Source organism: Mesoplodon mirus (assembly GCF_964341445.2).
Source record: "Mesoplodon mirus genome assembly, chromosome: 2".
NCBI classification, from domain to species: domain Eukaryota; kingdom Metazoa; phylum Chordata; class Mammalia; order Artiodactyla; family Ziphiidae; genus Mesoplodon; species Mesoplodon mirus.
Window position 1 is genome coordinate 215,523,892 of NC_138977.1, and position 21,505 is coordinate 215,545,396.

General features: G+C 31.7%; 1 protein-coding gene across 1 annotated transcript in view; it reads left to right on the forward strand.

The window, feature by feature from the left end:
- Positions 1–21,505, forward strand: part of ATRNL1 (attractin like 1) — a 707,592-nt gene that overhangs the window by 82,414 nt on the left and 603,673 nt on the right. The window contains exon 9 of the mRNA XM_082611125.1: positions 13,138–13,321. Coding sequence (XP_082467251.1) covers positions 13,138–13,321 — 184 coding nt within the window. The remainder of the gene's footprint in view (positions 1–13,137; positions 13,322–21,505) is intronic.

The window sequence follows — 21,505 nt, forward strand, 5'->3', positions numbered from 1 at the left end:
CCATTATTAATGTCATTTTATGTTAACTTTTTTCTTTTGATTTAAAAACCATTAGATATTGTATTTTTAGGAAGGTAATTTTTTTCTCTGTTAAGTGTAGTGATACTATATGCCTTTCTCTTCTCTTCAGTTCTTAACATCACATGTTTTTTCAAAATTCTGTGGTGAATTTCAAGTGTAAATTGGACATTGCTTTCAACCTACTGGTTATCTGGAAATATAGATCTACAGAACACAATGTTAGATTATGGGAATTAGGAAATTTTAATACATGAAATCTCCCCTTTAAAATTAATTCAATCATAGGAATCAGAACACAAACTTTAACTGTGCTTAAATTAGGTTTGGCATTTGTGTAGTTTCATTTGTGAAGAACTTTCAGAACTAATTAGGTAAAGTGAAACAGTTGCAAAGTAATAAGTAAAATATTTTAATAAATTGCTAGGTTTGTGTGACAGAGGCCACTGTTAATATGGTATACATTTTTATACTTACTAAATGTTTCCAAAAATACCACAATAAAAATAGCTTTGGTAAGTGGAATTAAACCATTTGCTTTTAAAACTTTATAAGCTATGTAAATATTATACATATATTTGAAAATATGCATTGGTTATATTGAAAAATTTTAGTAGATGTGCATTCAGGATTCAGAAAATTCTGGTTTTCTGTCTGTGCTCAACATTCTTTCATTGATGGAAGTATCAGTCCCTTAAAAGGCAGCCATCTGATTATTTTACATATTTAAAAATTTTATTTATGTTTAGAAGAAATATGCATTTCTTGTAATTTGAACTTGGTTTTTCATGACTATATAGAACTGTACATGTGCAATTTAATCACTCTTCCACATATTGGCCCTAAAATATTTTGAGATATCTTATTTTCAGCTTATCTTCCATTCTTTAGATAAGCATCTTAGTTCCTTCAGTCTTCACACAGCAAGCTTTCCACTCAACATCTTTTTAACAAGATGTTAATGATTTACCTTAACACAGATGTTAATGATTTAAAGAATATTTTCTAATAATAATAACAACAGGCCTTACTATGTGCTAGGTGGTGGTGTAAGCATTTCACAAGTATTAACTCATTTAGTCCTCAGCGTGAACATGCAAATTTGTGCTCTCTTTACCCCATTTTACAGATAAGGGAACTGAGGCACAGATGTCTCACAACTGGCCAGTGATCACACAGCTAGTAAATGGCAAAATGAGGATTATGTAAATATAAGATGTACATTATCTTAGTTGACCCTTAGTCATCTTTATTACAGTCCTATCACAGGACAGACTGTACTGTGATGATGTATTCAAACTTATCAGTGCCTAACAGAGCAGGATGTGTTGCCTAATGTGAAACCATTGCTTTCCCTTGTTCTGGGCATCTTTTATTAATATTTTTATTGCAACCTAAATTTATATTTTATACTAATATTATTATTTTGACTTATAGTTAGCCTACAGACAACAAAACTTCTTACTTAGTTAATTGGTTTTTGTTGTTTATATAACTGATGGGGAGCAAGGTATACTTTATCCTGTACTTGTCAATTTAATGTTGTAATCTCAGTGAAGGGCTTGACATATATTGTTAAAATAGTTTCAGCTCATCATTACTTTTAATTCATAATTCTGGTATCTAAAGATTTAATTAACTCCTCCTTTTATTAGGTCAATAGTTGTTTAATAAGTACAACTTCTGGGCTTCCCTGGTGGCGCAGTGGTTGACAGTCTGCCTGCCGATGCAGGGGACATGGGTTCGTGCCCCGGTCCGGGAAGATCCCACATGCCGTGGAGCGGCTAGGCCCGTGAGCCATGGCCGCTGAGCCTGCGCGTCCGGAGCCTGTGCTCCGCAACGGGAGAGGCCACAACAGTGAGAGGCCCACGTACCACAAAAAAAAAAAAAAAAAAAAAAGTACAACTTCTATGCCTTCATCCTAGGAATTGACAAAAAATGTTGAAGAGCAAACTACTGGCAATAAGAAAAATAAGGATGAGAATGTATAGGTTAAAAGAGATTCAGTAAACACATCAGGCAACTTCAATGTGTGGATCTCATTTAGATCCTGATTCCAACAAACTTCCAAAAAAAAAAAAAGAAGCTTATAAGATAATTAGAAATCTGAACACTAATTGGATACTTGCTGATATTAAAAATTATTAACTTTTTTTTTTTTTTTTTTTGGAGAATCACAATGCAAACCTCTAGGGGTTTTGGAGTAAAGCCATAATCTCTTCTACAGATAACTTTTTGAGAAACAGTTTCTGTTTTGCTAGCCAGTATAATTCTTCCCACTGTCTGGAAGACTTTCAGTGTTACTGCTTTTCCTAGAAATGCTTGGTGTAAGTCATCTGGAGTTCTCTTTGTGGCAGGATTTTAAAATTACAGATTCAATTTATCTGATAGTTCTAAGACTACTCAAGTTTTTTCTCTCGTCAGATTTGGTAACTTGATTTTATTTTCAGAATTTGTTCATTTTATCTAAATTTGCCAATGTATTGATCTAAAGTTCTTCATAATATACTTTTAGTGAAGTTTAAAATATTTTATAGCCCTATCCCCTTTTATATTCCTAATATTGGCTGCGTGGGTCTTCTTACTTTTTGTCTTGATCAGATTCTCCACGAGATTGTAAATCTTAATACTTTTCAAAGTACCAACTTTTGGGGTTATTGATTTTCTTAATATATTCATTTGTCTATTTTATTCTTATTTTTATTATGACTTCATTTTAATATATTTTGATTTGTTATGCTTTTTTCCTTTTTATATTGATGCTTAATTCATTATCTTTCAGGTTTTCTTCATTGAATTTTTAAAAATATATACATTTAAAGCTGTAACATAAACAATGTAAACATGGCTATAGTTGTATCCTACATGATTTGGTATGTAGTATTTTAATTGTTATTTAGCTCAAAATGTGTTTAAGATTCCATATTAATTTCTTCTTTCACTAATGGGTTATTTAGAAGTGCAGTTTAAAATGTTCAAACATGGGGTTTTCTAGTTATTTATTTTTTATTGTTAATATCTAGGTTATTGTATTATGGCCACAGAACATATCCTATAGGTTTCCTCCCTCAAAATTATTATGAAATATTTCAAAAATACATAAAAGTTGAAAGAATTGTGCAGTGAATTCTCATAGACATACTACTTACCTGCTACAACTAATCTTTTGCTTTTTCACTTACCAGTGTATGTATCCATTTCTCTATCCATCTATCTATTTTTTTGGTGCATTTTAAAGACTGTTGCAAACATTAGTACACTTGACTTCTAAACATAATAGCATGCCTGTTGTTAACTAGAGTTCTGTGCTCATGTTTTTAATGTAAAAGTTACATACAGTGAAATGCACAAATTTTGTGTACAATTCAATGAGTTTTGACAAAACATACATCTGTAACCCAAATTCATATCAAGATATAGGACACTGACCATTACTTGAGAAAGTTCTCTCCTGATCCTTCCCAGTTGATACCTGTCCTGCTTCCTGATTTTTTTCATCATCAAATAGTTTTGCCTGTTTTGGAATTTCATGTAAAGGGAATCACACATCATGCACCCTTTTTAAAATAAGGCTTCTTTCACTCACCATGATGCTTTTGAAATTTATACATGTGTTTATTAGTAATTTGTTCCTTTTTGTTGAGTGCTTTTTCAGTGTATGAATACATTACAGTTTCTTCATTTTCTCATTGATGAACACCTGGGCTGTTTCCAATTTTTGGCTGTTACGAATAAAATTTCAGTGAACATTCTTGTACAAGTCAACTAGTAGACATGTTTTTATTTCTCTTGTCTAAATACCTAAGGATGTTGGTTGGGTCAGGAGGAAGATATATCTTTAATTTTTTAAGAAAGTGCCAGACCTTTTTTCCAAAATGACCTAATACATTTGTTTATTAAGTTTAGTTAATTACTTGTGTTGTTCAAATCTTTTAGATCTTTACTGATATTTTGACTTCTGTCAGTTGCTGGAAAGGGTACATTAAGTTTTCCATGATGATGTTGATTTTGTAAATTTTTCCTTACAGTTTTTTCAATTTTTGCTTTATATATTTTGAAGCTTTATTACTCTATTGGAATATTGATCTTTTAAAATTCATATGTAGTGATCTTTACCTTTAGTAATCTTTTTGCTGCTTTTCCCATAAAGACTATTACTGTATTCTGATATATTGTGGTCATCCCGCAGAAGGGAATCCCCAATATTTGCTTTGGATGTGGAGGCCGATGGTGCCAAGAGAGTATGAAACACGAATACCAAGAGAGTATGAAAGACTTATTATTCACAAAATGAGGCTTTCTGACGTGTGCAGGGCAGGCTCCCAAGCAGGTCTGAAAATGGCTTGAGAGAGCAGGGAAAGGAGATTGGCTTGGTTATGTAATTTTACAGTGTGGGTAAAGTAAGGGAAACATTCATGCAAGCTGGGTCTTGCTTGGCTTAAATATCCCCTTGGCACCATAGCGGGGAGTAATAAAACAGTTGGTGCTTTATTTATAGTGATCCCAAGATATCCTTGCCAGTCTGTTTCACAAATCACTTAACAATTAACTTAATAAAAATCTTTTCTCCTGTATTGCGCACTTCCAGTGATCAGTCATTCACATGAATAATGATATTGTCTTGGAATAATGTGTTAGCAGGGAAGGTGGCGAGGAGTTGTTGGATTCTAGATTTGTTTTGAAAGTGGTGACAACAGGAATCACTGAGAGATTAAATGTGAGGAAAAGGAGTCAAGGATAGCTCTAAGACGTTTGGTTGAGCAACTAGAAGAATGGAGATGCCATGTACTAAGTGAGGGAGGCTGAGAAAGGCAGATTTACTTGTCACCAGCACATATGTGTGTGTGTGTATAAAAACATCAGAGTGCAACTTGATAAACTTTAACAAATCGATAGAGTTGTGTAAGTGCTACCTCAGTTTAGATACAGAACATTTCTGTTACTCCAGAAAGTTTACTCATGACCCTGTGCCCTCAATCTGTCATGATCCTCTAGCTCCAGGTAACCACTGATCCGCTTTCTGTCAATATAGTTTTGCCTCATTTCAAATTTCTTATAAATGAGATCATGTGGTATGTGGTCTCATTGTATTAGCATAATAATTTTGAGATTCATCTAAATTTTTGCTCGTGTCAGTAGTTTGCTTCTTTTAAATCTTGAATGGTATTTCATTGTATAGATAAAATATAATTTGTTTATGTGTTCACTAGTTAGTGGACATTTGAGTCCAGTTTTTAGGTCTTTTGAATAAAAGCTGTTATGAATATTTGCACACAAGTCTTTGGGCATATGTTTTCCGTTCTCTTGTGTAAGTGCTGAAGAATGGGATTGCTGGGTTATTTGCAGTTATGTGTTTAACTTTATAAGAAACTTCCATACTGTTTACCAAAGTGATACTACCATTTACAACCCACCAGCAGTGTATGAGAGTTCCAGTTATTTCACATCCCCACCAACACTTGATATTGTTTTCTTTTTAATTTTTGCTATTCTGGAATTGTAGTGGTATCTTATGGTTTTTATTTGCATTTCCCTGATGACTAATGATACTGAATATCTTTTTATTTCAGTATTTGCCATTTATTTATCTTCTTTGATAAAATGTATGTTCATACTTTTTGTCCATTTTGAAATTTGGGTTGTTTGACTTCTTATTATGGAGCTATAAGAATTTTTTATATATTCTGGATATTAGTCCTTTCTCTGATATATGTTTTGAAAATACTTTCCCCCAGTTGTGGCATACCTTTTCATTTTTACAGTGTCTTAAAAGGTTGAGATTTTAAATTTTGATGAAATACAATTTATCAACGTGTTCTACCTAAGAGATCTTTGTCAAGCTCAAGATCGTAAAGGTTTTTCTCTAGGTATTTAGTTTGGGCTGTCAACCTCAGATCTATCACCTATTTGAGTTAAATTTCATATACAGTGTGAAGTAAAGTCTGAGTTTTTTTTTTTTAACGTGTGCAGCTTAATTTATTGGTCACATATACAAAGGTTGGAATCAGGATAAAAAGAGCAGTGCTAAAAATTAGTATAAAGCAGTGTTTCCTCGCCTTTCCTGTGTCATGATAACAATAGCAAATGATAATAAGAAACGTGTAGAAAAAGACATGATTTACAACATAATCAAATTGCTTAACACCAGTGACTTTTTCTCATTTTTCTCATTATCCCTCTTTTTTATTACTCAAGTAATAAATAACAATTACATAAAAGTCTGCAAATTCAAATAAGCAAAAAAAAAAAAACCAAGAATTACAGTTTTCAATAGCTATAAGTATAGAAGAAAGGCAGTGATTTTGTACATTTTAAAAATTGAGCCCCTGCAGTAAATTCACTCATTAATTATAATTTTAAAAAATAATGAATGATAATATTTATAAGGTGTAGCAGTAAATGGATGGAGCTTCTCACTTGAAAGTGACCAGCCTGGGTGCTTAAGGCCTGAGAGTTTTTTAAGAAATAAATATACAGTTGTTCTTTGGTTGAAAGAGTTTCCTTTCCCCATTGAATTACCTTGGTACATGTGTTGAAGAATCAACTGACCATTTATGTATGAGTCGACGTTTGGTCCGTTGATGTACATTATGTTTAATACCACACTCTATTGATTACTGTAGCTTTGTAAATCAGGCAGTGTCAGTCCTCCATCATTTGTTTTTGTTTGTTTTGTTTTCAAAAGTTTTGGACTCTTCTAGGTCCTTCACATTGCCATGTAAAATTTAGAATCAGCTTGTCAGTTTATTAAGAAAAAGCATGTAGGGATTTTAATTGGGGTTGCATTACATCTATAAAGGGGAAAGTTGAGCCTTTAACAATATTGAGTCTTCTAACTCATGGGCATGGTATATTTCAGCATTTGGCACCCTACAACTTTGCTGAACACACTTACTATTCCTCGTAGCTTTTTGGTAGATTCTTTCTTATTTTCTATATAGATGATCATGTGTTATGCTCATGCTTATAAACATTCTTCTTCCTTTTCAATCTGTATACCTTTTATTATTATACTGCTAGGATCTCTGGTACAATATTGAGTAGAAGTAGTGAGAGCAGACATTCCTGTCTTTTTTCATATTTTAGGAGGGAAAGCTCCAGTCTTTTAATTACTGTAGTATTACATTAGTGGTATTTTTTTAAATGCCTTTATCAGGTGGAGGAAATTCGCTTTTATTCCTAGTTTGCTGCATATTTTTCATGAATAATGTTAAATTTTGTCAAATAATTTTCTGCATCTATTGAGAAGATCATTCTTTTATTTTCTTTGATTTCTTAATATGGTGAATGACATTGACTTTCAGATGTTAAGCCACTGTTGTATTCTTGGATAAATCCCACTTGGCCATAATGTATTACCCTTTTCATATACTGCTAGAATTGATTTGCAAAAATTTTGTTAAGGATTTTTATGTTTATGCTCATAAGAGATATTGGACTATAGTTTACTTTTCTTGTAATGTCTTTGTCTGCTTTTCCAGGCTGTAATGGTAAAATGATTTGGGGAGTGGTAAAATGGGGAGTGGTAAAATTTGGGGAGTGTTTCTATTCTATTTTCTGTAAGAGTTTGTGTAGAATTGATATTATTTCTTTCTTAAATGTTTGGTAAAGTTCACCCGTGAAACTATCTGGCCCAGAAACTTTCTTTGTAGGAAAGATTTTGACTGTGACATTTATTTTCTTTAATAAATGTTAGCAATATTCAAATTATCAATTTATTTTTGAATGAAATTTGGTAGTTTGTGTTTTTAAGTAATATCTCCATGTCATTTAAGATGTTAAACTTATTGGCATAAAGCTGTTCATTATATTCCCTTATACTTAATATTTGTGAAATCTGTAGTGATATCTCCTCTTATATCTGATATGAGTTATGTGTGTCCTATTTTTCTTGTCTGTCTGACTAGAGATTAATAGGTTAATCAATTTTATTGACCTTTTCAAATAACCAGCTTTTGTTTCCTGTTTTCTATCATATTGATTAATGCTTTGTTACATTTCTTTTCTCCTTTGAGTTTTATTTGCTCTTGTTTCACTGATTTCTTAAGATGGAAGAATAGATCATTGAATTGAGATTGAGACCTTTTTCTTCTTTTTAAAAATATAAGTATCATTATAAATTTCCTTCTAAGCCAGTAGTTCTCACACTTGATGCATAGGAATCACCTAGAAGGTTGTTAAAATAGATTGCTGTGCCCTAATCCCTGATTTTATTATTGATTATGTCAGGATTGGTGCCAGGGAATTTGCATTTTTAAAAAGTTTCCAGGTAATGCCAATTGATGCTTCAGGGAACCACTGTTGAGAATGACTGCTTTAAGTACTGCTTTAGCTGTATCCCACACATTTTGAAATGTTGCATTTTTTGTTTCCATTTAGTTCAAAATGTTTTCTATTTTTTTGTGTGATTTTTTTCCTTTGGCTCCTGGGTTGTTGAGTAGTATTTTGTTTGATTCAAATATATGAAGATTTTCCTGATATCTTTCTTACCTTTATTTCTTGTTTAATTCTATTATTGTCAAAGACTATGTTTTTTACAGTTAAAATTTTTCTTGAGTCTTATTTTCTGACCCAGAATATGGTCTACCTTGGTGAATGTTACATGTGAATTTGAAAAGATCTACATTCTGCTCTAGTTGGTTGGGGTGTTCTAAAAATGCCAATTATATTATGGTTGATGGAGTTATTCACGTCTTCTATATCTTTACTGATATTCTGTTCAGTATTTTTCTTAGTTCTTGAAAAACCAGTGTAGAAACTTCCAGTTATGATTGTGGATATATCTATTTCATTTTTAAGTTCTATTAGTTTTTGCCTCACTCATTTACTTATTTTTAATTTTTAATATATAATTAAAATTAATTTTAATTGAAGTATAGTTGATTTACAGTGTTGTGTTAGTCTCAGGGGTAGAGCAAAGAGATTCAGTTATGTATACATATATATCTATTTTTTTCAGATTCTTTTCCCTCATAGGTTCTTACAAAATATTGAGTATAGTTCCCTGTGCTATACAGTAGGTCCTTGTTGGTTATCTATTTTACATGTATGTTTCACTCATTTAGATGTTCTATTATTGGGTGTTTACACAATTAGAATTGTTGGTTCTAATGATAAATTGTCCTCTTTCAGTCCCAGTTTCCTTCTGTTGTCTTTTCCACCTGAAGACCTTATTTTAGTATTTCCTTTAGAGTAGGTCTGCTGGCCATGGATCAGCTTAATTTTTTTTACATCTGAGAATCTATTCATTTTACGTTCATCACTAAAGGATATTTTTGCTAGATATAGAATCCTGAGTTATAGTTATTTTTATAGTTATAGTTTTCAGCACTTCCTTCTGTCCTGCATGGTTTCTTAGGGTAAAATCATAGTCATTAACTGTTGTTCCCCTGTAGGTAATTTGTTATTTTTCTGTAGCTGCTTCTGAGATGTTTTCTGCACTTTTAGTTTTCAGCGATTTCATTGTGGTGTGAATTTCTTTGAATTTATCCTATTCGTGGTTTGCTCAGCTTCTTGAATCTGTAGGACTATTAATTTATTAAGTACTTTTTAATTTTATTTTTGTAGAGGTTACTCTAGAGTTTACAATATGCTTATTTATCTTTTCAGATTCTACCTTTAATTAATGTTCTGCCACTTCACATATAGTGTCAGAAACTCAGACTAGTATCCCTGCATTTCCCTCTTTTAATATCATATCTCATATGTTATGAAGACCATAACAAATTGTTATAATTTTTGTTTTGGACACTTAATTATCATTTACTGGGAGGGAAGATGAGAAATGACACCTTTAATATTTATCCACATATCAGATACTTCCTATACTCCTCATTCATCTATATAAATCCAGATCCTGTCTGATTTCAAGTATCATTTTCATTCAGCTTGAACTTATTTTGGTCACTTCTTTATAGGGCAAGTCTGCAATAATATATTCTCTCTGTGGTTTTTTTTTTTTTTTCCTTTATCTGAAAAAGGTTTTGTTTTACTTTCACTTTTGGAAAATATTTTGTGGGATATAGAATTCTACTTTGATAGTTATTTTTTGGTATAGAATTCTGAGTTAATGGGTTTTTTCCCCCTTCTCAGTAGTTTAAAAGTGTAACTTCACTGTCTTCTGACTTGCATGCTTTCTGTTGAGAAGTCAAGTGGCATTCTTATTTTTTTCTGCTTGTTCATCTTAATCACTTCATACTATTCCTTGGTGTGGGTTTCTTTATTTCTTTTTTTTTCTCCTGCTTGTATATCATTGACCTTCTTGGTTTTGTGGATTTATAGATTTCATTAAATTTGAGAAACTATTTTTTCAAACATCAGTTCTGTCTACCTTACCACCACACTTCTTGTACTTGTATCATAGTAGATTAGACTACTTGATATTGTCATACAGGTCCCTGATATTCTGGTCATTTTTTTTTTAGGGTTTTTGTTTGTTTTTTTCTGTGCTTCATTTTGGATAGTTTCTATTTCAAAATTTTAAATTCATTGTTCTTTTCTCACAGAGTATCTAATCTTGTGTTAATTCTATACAATGTATTTTTCACTTCCAAGCGTTCTGTTTGAGTCTTTTTTATCTTCCATTTTTCCCTTATCATGTTCATGTTTTCTGTAACATTATTGAACATATTTGAGTATATTTACAATAGCTTTTTAAACATTCTCTTCTTTTAATTCTATCATCTTTGTTATTTGTTTCTATTGATTGAGTTTTCTTCTTGTTATGGGTCATATTTTCTTTGCCCTCTGTGCCTGTTAATTTTTTAAAGCATTTTGAGCATTGTATGTTTTTACCTTGTTGTCTGCTGGACTTTGCTGTATTCCTTTAAAGATTGTTGGACTTTGTACTAACATGGGGTTAAGCTTCCATTGTAAGCATTTTGGGGGATTGCTTCTGAGGTCTGTTAGAGTGGATCCAGAGCAACTTTTAGTTTATGGCATGATTGTTTTTAAGAACAAATTGAAACCTAAATGAGTCACAATGTAGAGTTACTTAAATAAGTTATGTATCATCAATACAATGGAATTTAGCTGATAAAAAATGAAAAATGGGACCTGAAAAGATGTCCCAGATGTTAAGCGAAAAAATAGTCGTAAAATAGCATAATTTTTTTGTACAAATATTTACAGGTATGTATGTGCATGCAAGTCATATACATTTGTTTTGTATATTGTAATAAAATATTCAGAATTATAGTTTGAAAATATTCTGAACATAATAATTTGTGAAAAATACCTCTAGATAGTGGGCTAAAGCAGAAGGTAACATTCACTTTTGCATTATGCACCTCTTTATTGCTACAATATTTTTTGGTAAGAAGTATGTTTATCTTTTTTTGTTAAAAAGAGAATGAATAAAAACATGAAAACCTTCAGTTTGGCTATATATATATATATATGGCTTTAATAAGTGTTTGAAGTATATTAAAGAAATTGTTCCTAAGTTATTATTAACTTCATTCTTTGGAAATTACCTCCAAAATGTAATGCCCATTAGTTACAAGAGTACTCTGAAGTTTCTTCAGATATGTTTAGTTTTCTCTAAGTAAAATTGGCTTTAACAACCCTTTTTGATACTTCTTTTATGACTACTTTTATGACTGTTGAAGTATCACATTCTACAGTACCTTAAAATTGTGTAGGTGTGAAGAATTCTTAAGTATCATCTTTATTTTCTGTTATTTGCTTTGAGTATTTTCAGTGAGTTGTCTAGTATGCCTAAGTTGAGGTGAAAAGTTAGGGGGAAGATGGAAGTGTGGTCTGGGTGGATATTTAAAGACTAATAATAGATTTCTGTATAGTTGCTCTTTATAATCTAAATTTTTTAAGGCCAAGGAGATGTGTATTTTCATCTTCATATTTTTAAAAACATGTCTTTCATATGATTGGGGCTTGTTTTAGTGAATTTGCCATAGAAATAAGAGTCCCTTCTAGATATATCAAGCAGAATGGGAACTTAATATAGGGAGTTAATTACAAAAATACTAGAGACACCAAAATGAGGGGATCACCCAGAAATCTGGAGCTGCTACATACCCAGGCTGGAGATTAGGACCACATTTGTAATTGAGCTACTTACTGTGGCAGCTACAGCTGCCACTGCGCAGGTGGTACCCCTGCTGCTGTTGCTATAAAACCACCACTGCCACTACTTACTGTAGTCACTTACCTGTTCCTTCTGTTAGAGAAGAAAGCAGAATCTTCCTTCCTTTTGCCTTCTAAGCTCTCCCCAGTACTTTCATTGGTGGAACCTGACAGTAACACATCTGTCAGCGAGTCTTGGAAATTTAATTTTTAAGTTTTTATCAATAATACAAAGCACTCTTAGAAGGGACAGTGGGACTCATTACCAAGAGATAAAAGACCAGCAGAGTGCTAAAAATTGTTAAGGGCAAAAGTCATGTCTTAATTTTAGTCTTTGTAATATCAGTGACTAAACTCAGAGCCTGTGACATAATAGGCTCTCATAAACTATTTGTTAAGTCTTTTTTTTCAGGTTTGTTTACAAATACAGAAATGTATGTGAGAATAAAGTTTTCATTTTCTCTCTCACATACAAAAATTAGGTATTTTCAATATTTCAGAGTTTAATTAAAATTTGCAAAAAGACCAGTCTTACTTACCTTCAATCCCTTGCACCCAACATAGTAACTAGCACATATTTATTTATTTATTTATTTAAAAAATAAATTCATTTATTTGTTTATTTTGGCTGCGTTCGGTCTTTGTTGTGGTGCGCGGGCCTCTCATTGCGGTGGCTTCTCTTGTTGCAGAGCATGGGTTCTAGGCACGCGGGCTTCAGTAGTTGTGGCACGTGGGCTCAATAGTTGTGTCTCGTGGGCTCTAGAGTGCAGGCTCAGTAGTTGTGGCACATGGGCTTAGTTGCTCCGTGGCATGTGGGATCTTCCCAGACCAGGGATTGAACCCGTGTCCCCTGCATTGGCAGGTGGATTCTTAGCCACCTAGCACATATTTAATAATTTTTTAAATTAAATGATTATTAGGTATACTTTACTTATAAAATGTGGTATTAGAATGAACTTGTTGGTAGTTTGGTGGTATATTAGTTTTATTTCTAAATACTATCTGAGTTCATGATTTATCTTCTTTCTCTTACAGCATCAAACACTTGGCTTGTTCCGGAAACTAAAGGAGCTATTGTTCAAGGTGGATATGGCCATACCAGTGTGTATGATGAAATAACAAAGTCCATTTATGTTCATGGAGGCTATAAAGCATTACCAGGCAACAAATATGGATTGGTAGATGACCTTTATAAGTATGAAGTTAACACTAAGACTTGGTGAGTAGATTGCTCAGAAGTACATTGTATATCTTGTACTGGTCATTTTACATATGCCAGTTTCTCTAGGGTACATACCTAAAAGTGAAATTGCTGTGTGTGAGGATATTCCCATCCTTAACTTTATTACCCATTGCCTAATTGCTTCTCAAGTCACTGTGATAATGTATACTTCCACCAGCCAAGGTATAAGTGTCCTTGTTTCTTCGTAGTCTCACCAACACTTGGTAATTATGAGGATATTTTCCTTTTGCCAGTGCAGTGGATGTGAATGGTATTGTACTGATATTTTGATGTGCATACCCTGATTGCTATAGTGAATAAGCATATTTTTCTGTGTTCAATTGCACTCGTGTTTTCTATTTAGTGAATTGCTTATTGATTTTTCTAGGTATACAAGTTTTAAAATAGAATTTTTGTTGTACTCATTTTCTTTTGTAGGGCCTGGGAAGTGATCCCCTTTTTGTTTTTAAACACTAAACATTCTTTTAAACTTATATGAAATTACTTTATGTGTTTAAATGAAATACAGTTTTCCACCAAATTGTGATTTGTTCTTTCCTCTTCACTGTCACTTTCGAACATATATTCTAATTTACACTTTATTTGAAAAAAGGAAGATGAAATTTAAAAAATGAAGACTTTTCCTTTGGGTAATTTTCCTAATTTTCATTTTTTTAGTTTAATAAAATGCAGTATTATGTTTTAGTAGATAGGCTACCTTGCTGAGCTATTAGTAAATGTGTGTTTAGAGAAATTCTTTTTCAATGGGGAAATGGATTATTCTGGACTGCTATTTCCATTGAGAAAAATTAGGAATTACATCTTTTTAAGGCATCATAGGACTATAAAGACAGTCCTATTTGTTGGTCAAGATTAAGGAGAGATAGAATGAAAAGGGAGGTATGATTGGCATTTTGCACAACTTTTGTCCTTGAGACAATTATAAATCCTGAAAACTGCCTGAGAAACTGAGCAGAGCTTTCGTCAGTCAATATGGAGGACCAAAATGGATTTCTAGGTGTGCCAAGGAATAGGGGTCTTGTTACACACTTCACAATGTAGTCTGATTCCTGAAGTTCTAAACCTATGAGTGAGTATAAACTTTTCTTTGAATCATCATGGTATTTCATTGGTTTTGGTGCTCTGCCCATAGTCTAACTCGTGGCAGAGCAAAAGTAAATCCTCTCTTGAGGAAGACAATATCATACAGAGCCTCAAATTATTTCATATACAATATTTGTTACAAAACAAAAAATAATAAGGCTTAGGAAAAGAAAAGCCATGAAAAAAACCCAGCCATTTGAAATATACCTATAGGATAATGGCATTTTCAGACAGAAACTTTAAAATAATTAGGATTTTATGATCAAGAAATTAAAATATAAGGTAGGAAAATATTAACAGACAACTGGAAACTTTTACTAAAGAATCAAATGGAAATTACAGAAATGGAAAGTAAATTAAGTGAATTAAGAATTCTTTGGATATGTTTACAGCAGGTTAGACACAGCTGAGGGGGGATTAACCAAATGGAAGATGGGTCAGAAGGAAATACCCATGTTGAAATAAAGAAAGACAAAGAATGAAAAATAAAACAGGGAAAGAAATATAAGGGACTTGTGGAAATGTTCTAACATGCATGTAATTGAGGTCCAGAAGAAGAGGATTGAGAAGATAATGTGGAGCACTGTTTGAAGTCTTAAATGACTGAGAATTTTCAAAAGTGACAAAGGATAGCTAGCTACAAATTGAAGAAATTCCTTGAGTACCAAGGGGGTGAGTACAAAGAAACTTACACTTAAAAATATCACTGTAAAACTGATGAAAACCCAAATAGAATGAGAAAAGCAGCCAGAGGGGAAAAAGGCATATTCTCTTTAAAGAAGCAACACTAAGACTGACAACTGGTTTTTTAACTGAAAAAATGGAATCTAGAAGACATGGTGTCTTCAGATGGCTGAAGGAAAATATCATCAGTCCAAAGTTCTTCACCCAGTGAAAAACCCTTAAAAAATGAAAGGAAAACATGGACTTTTCAGAAAAACAAGATGAATTTGACAGCAGCAGACCGGCAATACAGCAAACACTAAATAAATAAAGAAAATGCTAAATAGATCTTCAAAATATTGAAGTAGAAGAAAAATGATCCTAGATACTAGAAGGAATAGAGAAATGGAAAGGGTATATCTAAGTGATTATTTATTATATAATACTATAATAGTAATAGAGGCTTAAACATATACAAAATTTAAATGGATGATAATAGCAGCACATAAATCAGAAAGAAGGGTAAATGGTGTTCAACATTACTAAGGTCCTTGTATCATATGGGAATTGATAAAAAACTAATTTATGGTAGACATTAATAGTTAAGGATTTATATTGTAATCATTAGGTAACAACAAAAAATAAAAGTAAAACACTGTATATCCAACAGGTGAATAGAGGGAAAAATTAGAATAGTACTTAATGCATTTGGAAGAAAACAAGAAAGGAATAGAAAGGGAACAAAGTAAAGTTGGGACAAATATAAAGGAAGATGGTATATTTAACTCCAAATATGTCATAATTATACTAAATGTGAGGAAGTAAATATTCCAGTTACACTGAATGTAGGAGACAAATATTCCAGTCAAAAGCTAAAGTATTTTGGACTGGGTATAAAAATAAAACCTAGCCCTATGCTGCTTAGAAAATATACAAAAAATATAAAAATATTTAAAACTTTTTTGAATCAAAATCAAGATGATTATGATGCTGCCAAGAGGGACATTTATAACTTTAAATGCATTTATTAGGAAAGATTTTAAAAAGCTTGAAAATCTGTCTAAGAAGTTAAAAAAGTTAAAAGAAAAGAACAGCAGATTAATTCCAAAGAAGGGATAAAGTAAATAAAGATAGGGAAAAGAAAGAGAATAGGAGATAGAGTACAAATTAGTGAAATAGAAAACAAACATATGATAGAGATGATCATATAGCCCCCCAAAATCAACAAAGTTGGTTGTTTGTGAAGAGTAATAGATAAATCCCCACCCAGATTTAGAAACAAAGATTACAGTTGGTCCTCTGCATCTGTGGATTCAACTAACCATGGATTGAAAATATTAAAAAATATTCCAGAAAGTTCCAAAAAGCAAAGAAAACTTGAATTTGTCATGCGCCAGCAACTGTTTACATAGCATTTACATTGTATTTACAACTGTTTACATAGCATTTACATTGTATTGGGTATTATAAGTGACCTAGAAATGACTTAAAGTATACAGGAGGATGTGTGTAGGTTATATGGAAATACTATGCCATTTTATATAAGGGAATTGAACATCTGTGGATTTTGATATCTGTGAGGCTCCTGGAACCAATCTCTCACAGATACTGAGGGATGGAACCAATCTCTCGCAAATAACCAAATCCAGAATGAAAAAGGACATTACAGACATTAAGTTCTACAGACATTAAAAGATAATAAAAGCATATGATAAGCAACTGTATGACAGTGAATTTAAAAAAAATCAAATGAACCGTGTCAAATGTCTAGAAAAATGAAACCAGAATTGACACATGGAAAGATAGAAAATTGGAATAACATTATAGCAAAGAAATAGAATCTATCCTTGAAATGCTCTTCTCTTAAAAAACAAACACAAACAAAACAAGACAAAATAAAACCAAAAACTCGCCAGGCCCAGATCACTTTACTGGTGAATTTGCCCAGACATTTAAGAAGTACATATTTAAGAAATAATACCAGTCCTTCACAAAATTTCAGAGAACAGAAATAATTATTTTGCAATTTATGGGGCTAGCAAAACTTTGATACAAAACTATGAAAAAGATAATACAGGTAAGAAATTATAGTGTTATATTTTTCATGAAAATAGATAGACAAAATATCAGGTGAATCCAGCAATTTATGAAAAGTATAATACATCATTTGGCTTCACTCTAAGAATATAAGGTTAATTAAAAATTCATAAAATCAGAGTAATTAACACATTAAAAGAATAAAGAAGTGAAGGCATATAATCTCAAATGTTGCAAAGGAAAGTTTAGATAAAATTTAACAAGTATTCATGATAAAAACTCAAATACAATAGGAATAGAAGCAAACTATTTGTGTGGTAAAAGGTACAAACCAATAGAAAAACTTTATTGCAAACGTTATAGTGTAATGTTGAAAAATTTTCCTTTAAGTTTAGGAATGAATAAGAGTGGCTACTATCAGTGTTTCTATTCAACATTGTATTGGCATTTCCAGCCAGTGCAATAATACAATTAAAGTTAAAGGGAATAACAAAGTATAAAAGATATATGGGTAATAGGTTGCTAGATATAAGGTCAATATAAAGAAAACCAATCCAATATAATTCTGTATACCAGGAACAATTAGAAAATGATTTAAAAGCAATACAATTTTAAATACAATTTAAAAGCAATACAATAAAAACAATACAGTTTATCATCAGAACATCAACAATGTGAGGTGTAAATGTAATGACATATACACAGGATCTTTCCATAGAAAACTCAAAAACCGTGTGAGAAATTGAAGACCTAAATAAATGGAAGATACATAATGATAATTAATTGAAACAATATTGTAGAGATATCTGTTCTGCCCAGATTGATCTTTAGATTTAATGTAATCCCAAAACAAAATTGCAGAAAGTATTTTTCTTTTAGAAATTGACATGCTTATTTAAAAATTTACATGAAAATGCAAAAGACCAATCATAGCTAAACCGAAACTTTTAGAAGAACAAAGCTGGAAGGCTTCTCTACTAGATTTCATGAATTCGAAGCTACAGTAATTAAGTGTTGCTGCAAAGATAGGGACATAGACCACTGTAGCAAATAGGAATTCCCCAGACAGACCTACACATTTATTGGCACTTAGTGTAACAAAGTTGGCACTACAGAGTCGTTTTTTCAATAAATTATTCTGGGCCAATTGGTATACAATTGAAATAAATGAATTTGGGGCCCTGCTTCAAATCATATGCAAAAATTAGTTTCAGATCAATTGTAAATCTAAGTATGGAATGTAAAATAATAAATATTGTAGAAGATAACGGGTAAATATCTTTGCTTTTGTTGGCAAAGAAAGACTTTAAAAATAGTATTTAAATAGTACTCTTAATAAAGGAAAAATGATAGACTGAACTATGTATGTCTAAAAAATATCACTAAGAAGGTGAAAAGGCAAGCTGCAGTGTAGGAGATATTTGCAACTTATAAAGTCAACAAAAGTCTCTATTCCCAAATATGTAGAGAAGTACTACAGATCAACAAGAAAATGTCAGATGACTCAAGAGAAAATGGGCAAGCGACTTGAACAAAAGGATATCCAAATGACCAAAACTCATTTAAAAAGTTGCTCAACCTTATTAGCCACAGGGTAATTTAAATTAAGATAACATTCAGGTACCACTACACGTCCACTTAAATGGTTAAAATTTACAATATTGATAATCCAAGTGTGTATAAACCAGTAGAAGCATTTGAAAAACATTTTGACAGTTTCTCCTAAATTTGAATACATTCACACACCCATATGTAATGTATGTATCCTATGAAATAGTTATTTTAGTTATATATTCAACAAATGCATATATGTATGCAGTACAAATGTAGTATACATATATACTATATTTCAGATACTCATTATACAGACACTCATTATTATATGTATGCAGTACAAATGTAGTATACATATATACTATATTTCAGACACTCATTATACAGAGAAATTGTCAAGGATAAACATCATGAATAGTGTGTTCATCAGTATTTAGTAGAATATAAGTAACTAATAACATATTATAAAATTGTCATATCATTTTCCAAAACCTCTGACAGCTACATTTTTAGGAAATCACAAAAACTTGATAGTTTAATAAACTAGCTTTGAATACTTTAATGTAAAACTAATTCTCATTATACCAAATTTAAGAAGCTAGAAGAAATCATTTCATGTAACCAGATTAGCATTAATATGAAAACATCTTTCAAGTATATGTGATTTCAAAGATTTTTTAAAGTACAGAATTAATATAGTACCACAGAAGCACTATCTAAAACATCCTGTATTTATAGGAATTCCCATTTCTCAAAAATGATTCCTTTTGCATTGCTAGGGTGTTTTATTAATTAGTATTGTATTATCCTTTGCTAAGAGACTTTTAATTTGCTGTAACAATTTTGAGTACCAGGGCCATTATGGTCTTGATTTGTTAGCCTTGTTAGATGAGGTGTCTCATAACGTTTTTTGCACATATATGTTTGTAGAGCTTGTAGTAGGAGCCCACATCTTCGTTTTTTTCTTCTATGTCAAGGCTTTTCTGTGATAGTAGAGACCTCAAATTTTCTTGTCCTATTGTTGAAGTCATTTTCTCTATTATTGTGTTCCTTTAAAACACAATAATAAAAGCACAATATGTTTTAACACATAAGGAACATATTAAACATTATCATTTACAACTTGCAACTGTAATTATAAATTGGGTATTTTTTCCAGTTTTTTCAAGTTAAAAAAAAAGATTTCAACTATACCTCTAGAAATACTAAAAAAGAAAAGTGGTGAGTCTAATGTTTCCTCATGATTAGATTCAGGGTTTGCATTTTGGTAGATCACTAAAATGTGTTCTATGAATTTTTTTTTATTTTGGGAAAAAACTTTTACTGAAATAAAATTCATATAACATAAAATTCTCCATTGTAACCATTTAAAGTGTACAATTCAGTGGTTTTTAGTATATTCATAGTGTTACGCAACCATCACTAATTCCAGAATATTTCCATCACTGCAAAAAGAAATCCTATACTTTCCTATACCCTTTCCCTCCATTTCCTGGAAACCACTAACCTACTTTCTGTTTCTCTAGATTTGTCTCTTCTCAGTATTTCATATAAATGGAATGTACAGTATGTGACATTTTGCATCTGGCTTCTTTCACTTTGCATAATTTTTCAGGGTTCATCCATGCTGTAGTATATTTCTGTACTTAATTTTTTTTATGGCTGAATAATATTCCACTGTATGAATATACCTCATATTGTTAATACACTCATCAGTTGATGGACATTTGGTTTGTTTTCACTTTGGGCTATTTTGAATGAGGCTGCTATGAACTTTCATGCAGAGGTTAACTTTCATATCTTGGTTAAAGTAATGGTTAAAGTGTTTCCAGGTTTCTCCACTGTAAAGATACAATTTTTCCTTTTTAAATTAATAAACACCGTGTGGAGATACTTTGAGACTATGTAAATATTTTGTTTCTCATTAAACTTTTACACACTAGTTTTAGCATCCATTGATCATTCTTGTTATCACTGTGATGGTTACCAAATGGTGATATTGTAATATTATTCCTTGTAAATATCCCAAGTTGTGTGTTCACTTATATCAGTATCAATTGATGGATTTTTATTTTAATCAATGTTCTATAATCAATTACTATTCTTTATTTTGGTGTTCAAAGTGTCCCAGATTTGGCCATCGTGAGCTTCTTTCAGTAAGCCTCCTCTATTCTTTAGACATGTCCCCAGTCACTCTAGTGCATTTCTACACTTTCTGGCACAGATGCAAAAAAAAAAACAAAAAAACTGTTTACACCTTGTAGTTTCCCTGCTGGAGTAAGTCATTTCCCCCAAGGAACCTAGATTACTTTTAGTAGAGAATGGTATTTAAAAACCAAGATTAGTGGACTAGGTATGTTTATTACTTTTTTGATGTGTTTATAGACCCTATCAGAAGATGGAGCGAGAAATTTTACAAAGACACACATGTTTATACTTATTTATAGAAGTGGGTATATAGCTCTGTCTCTGTATATATGTCTGTCTGTCTAAACCCTGTCTGTCTAAACTGCATAATGATGTAATACAACATTACAGGATTTATTTTAGACCTGTCTTCCATATTTGTAAATTCCTTTTTAAAGTGAGAAACCTGGATCCCACTTTACAATTCATATATTTTTAAAAATTATTTGCTTATCAGGTACTAAGAGTAGGGTTTATTTATTGCAGTAAAGATATCATATCTGGAAAAGCAACTGCAGTTTTTATCACCACCATTTTATTTTGTTGTCCTTTAATTAATAGACTTTAGTTTTTAGAACAGTTTTAGGTTTAAAGAAAAGTGAGCAAAAGGTATGGAGATTTCCCCAATACTCCCAC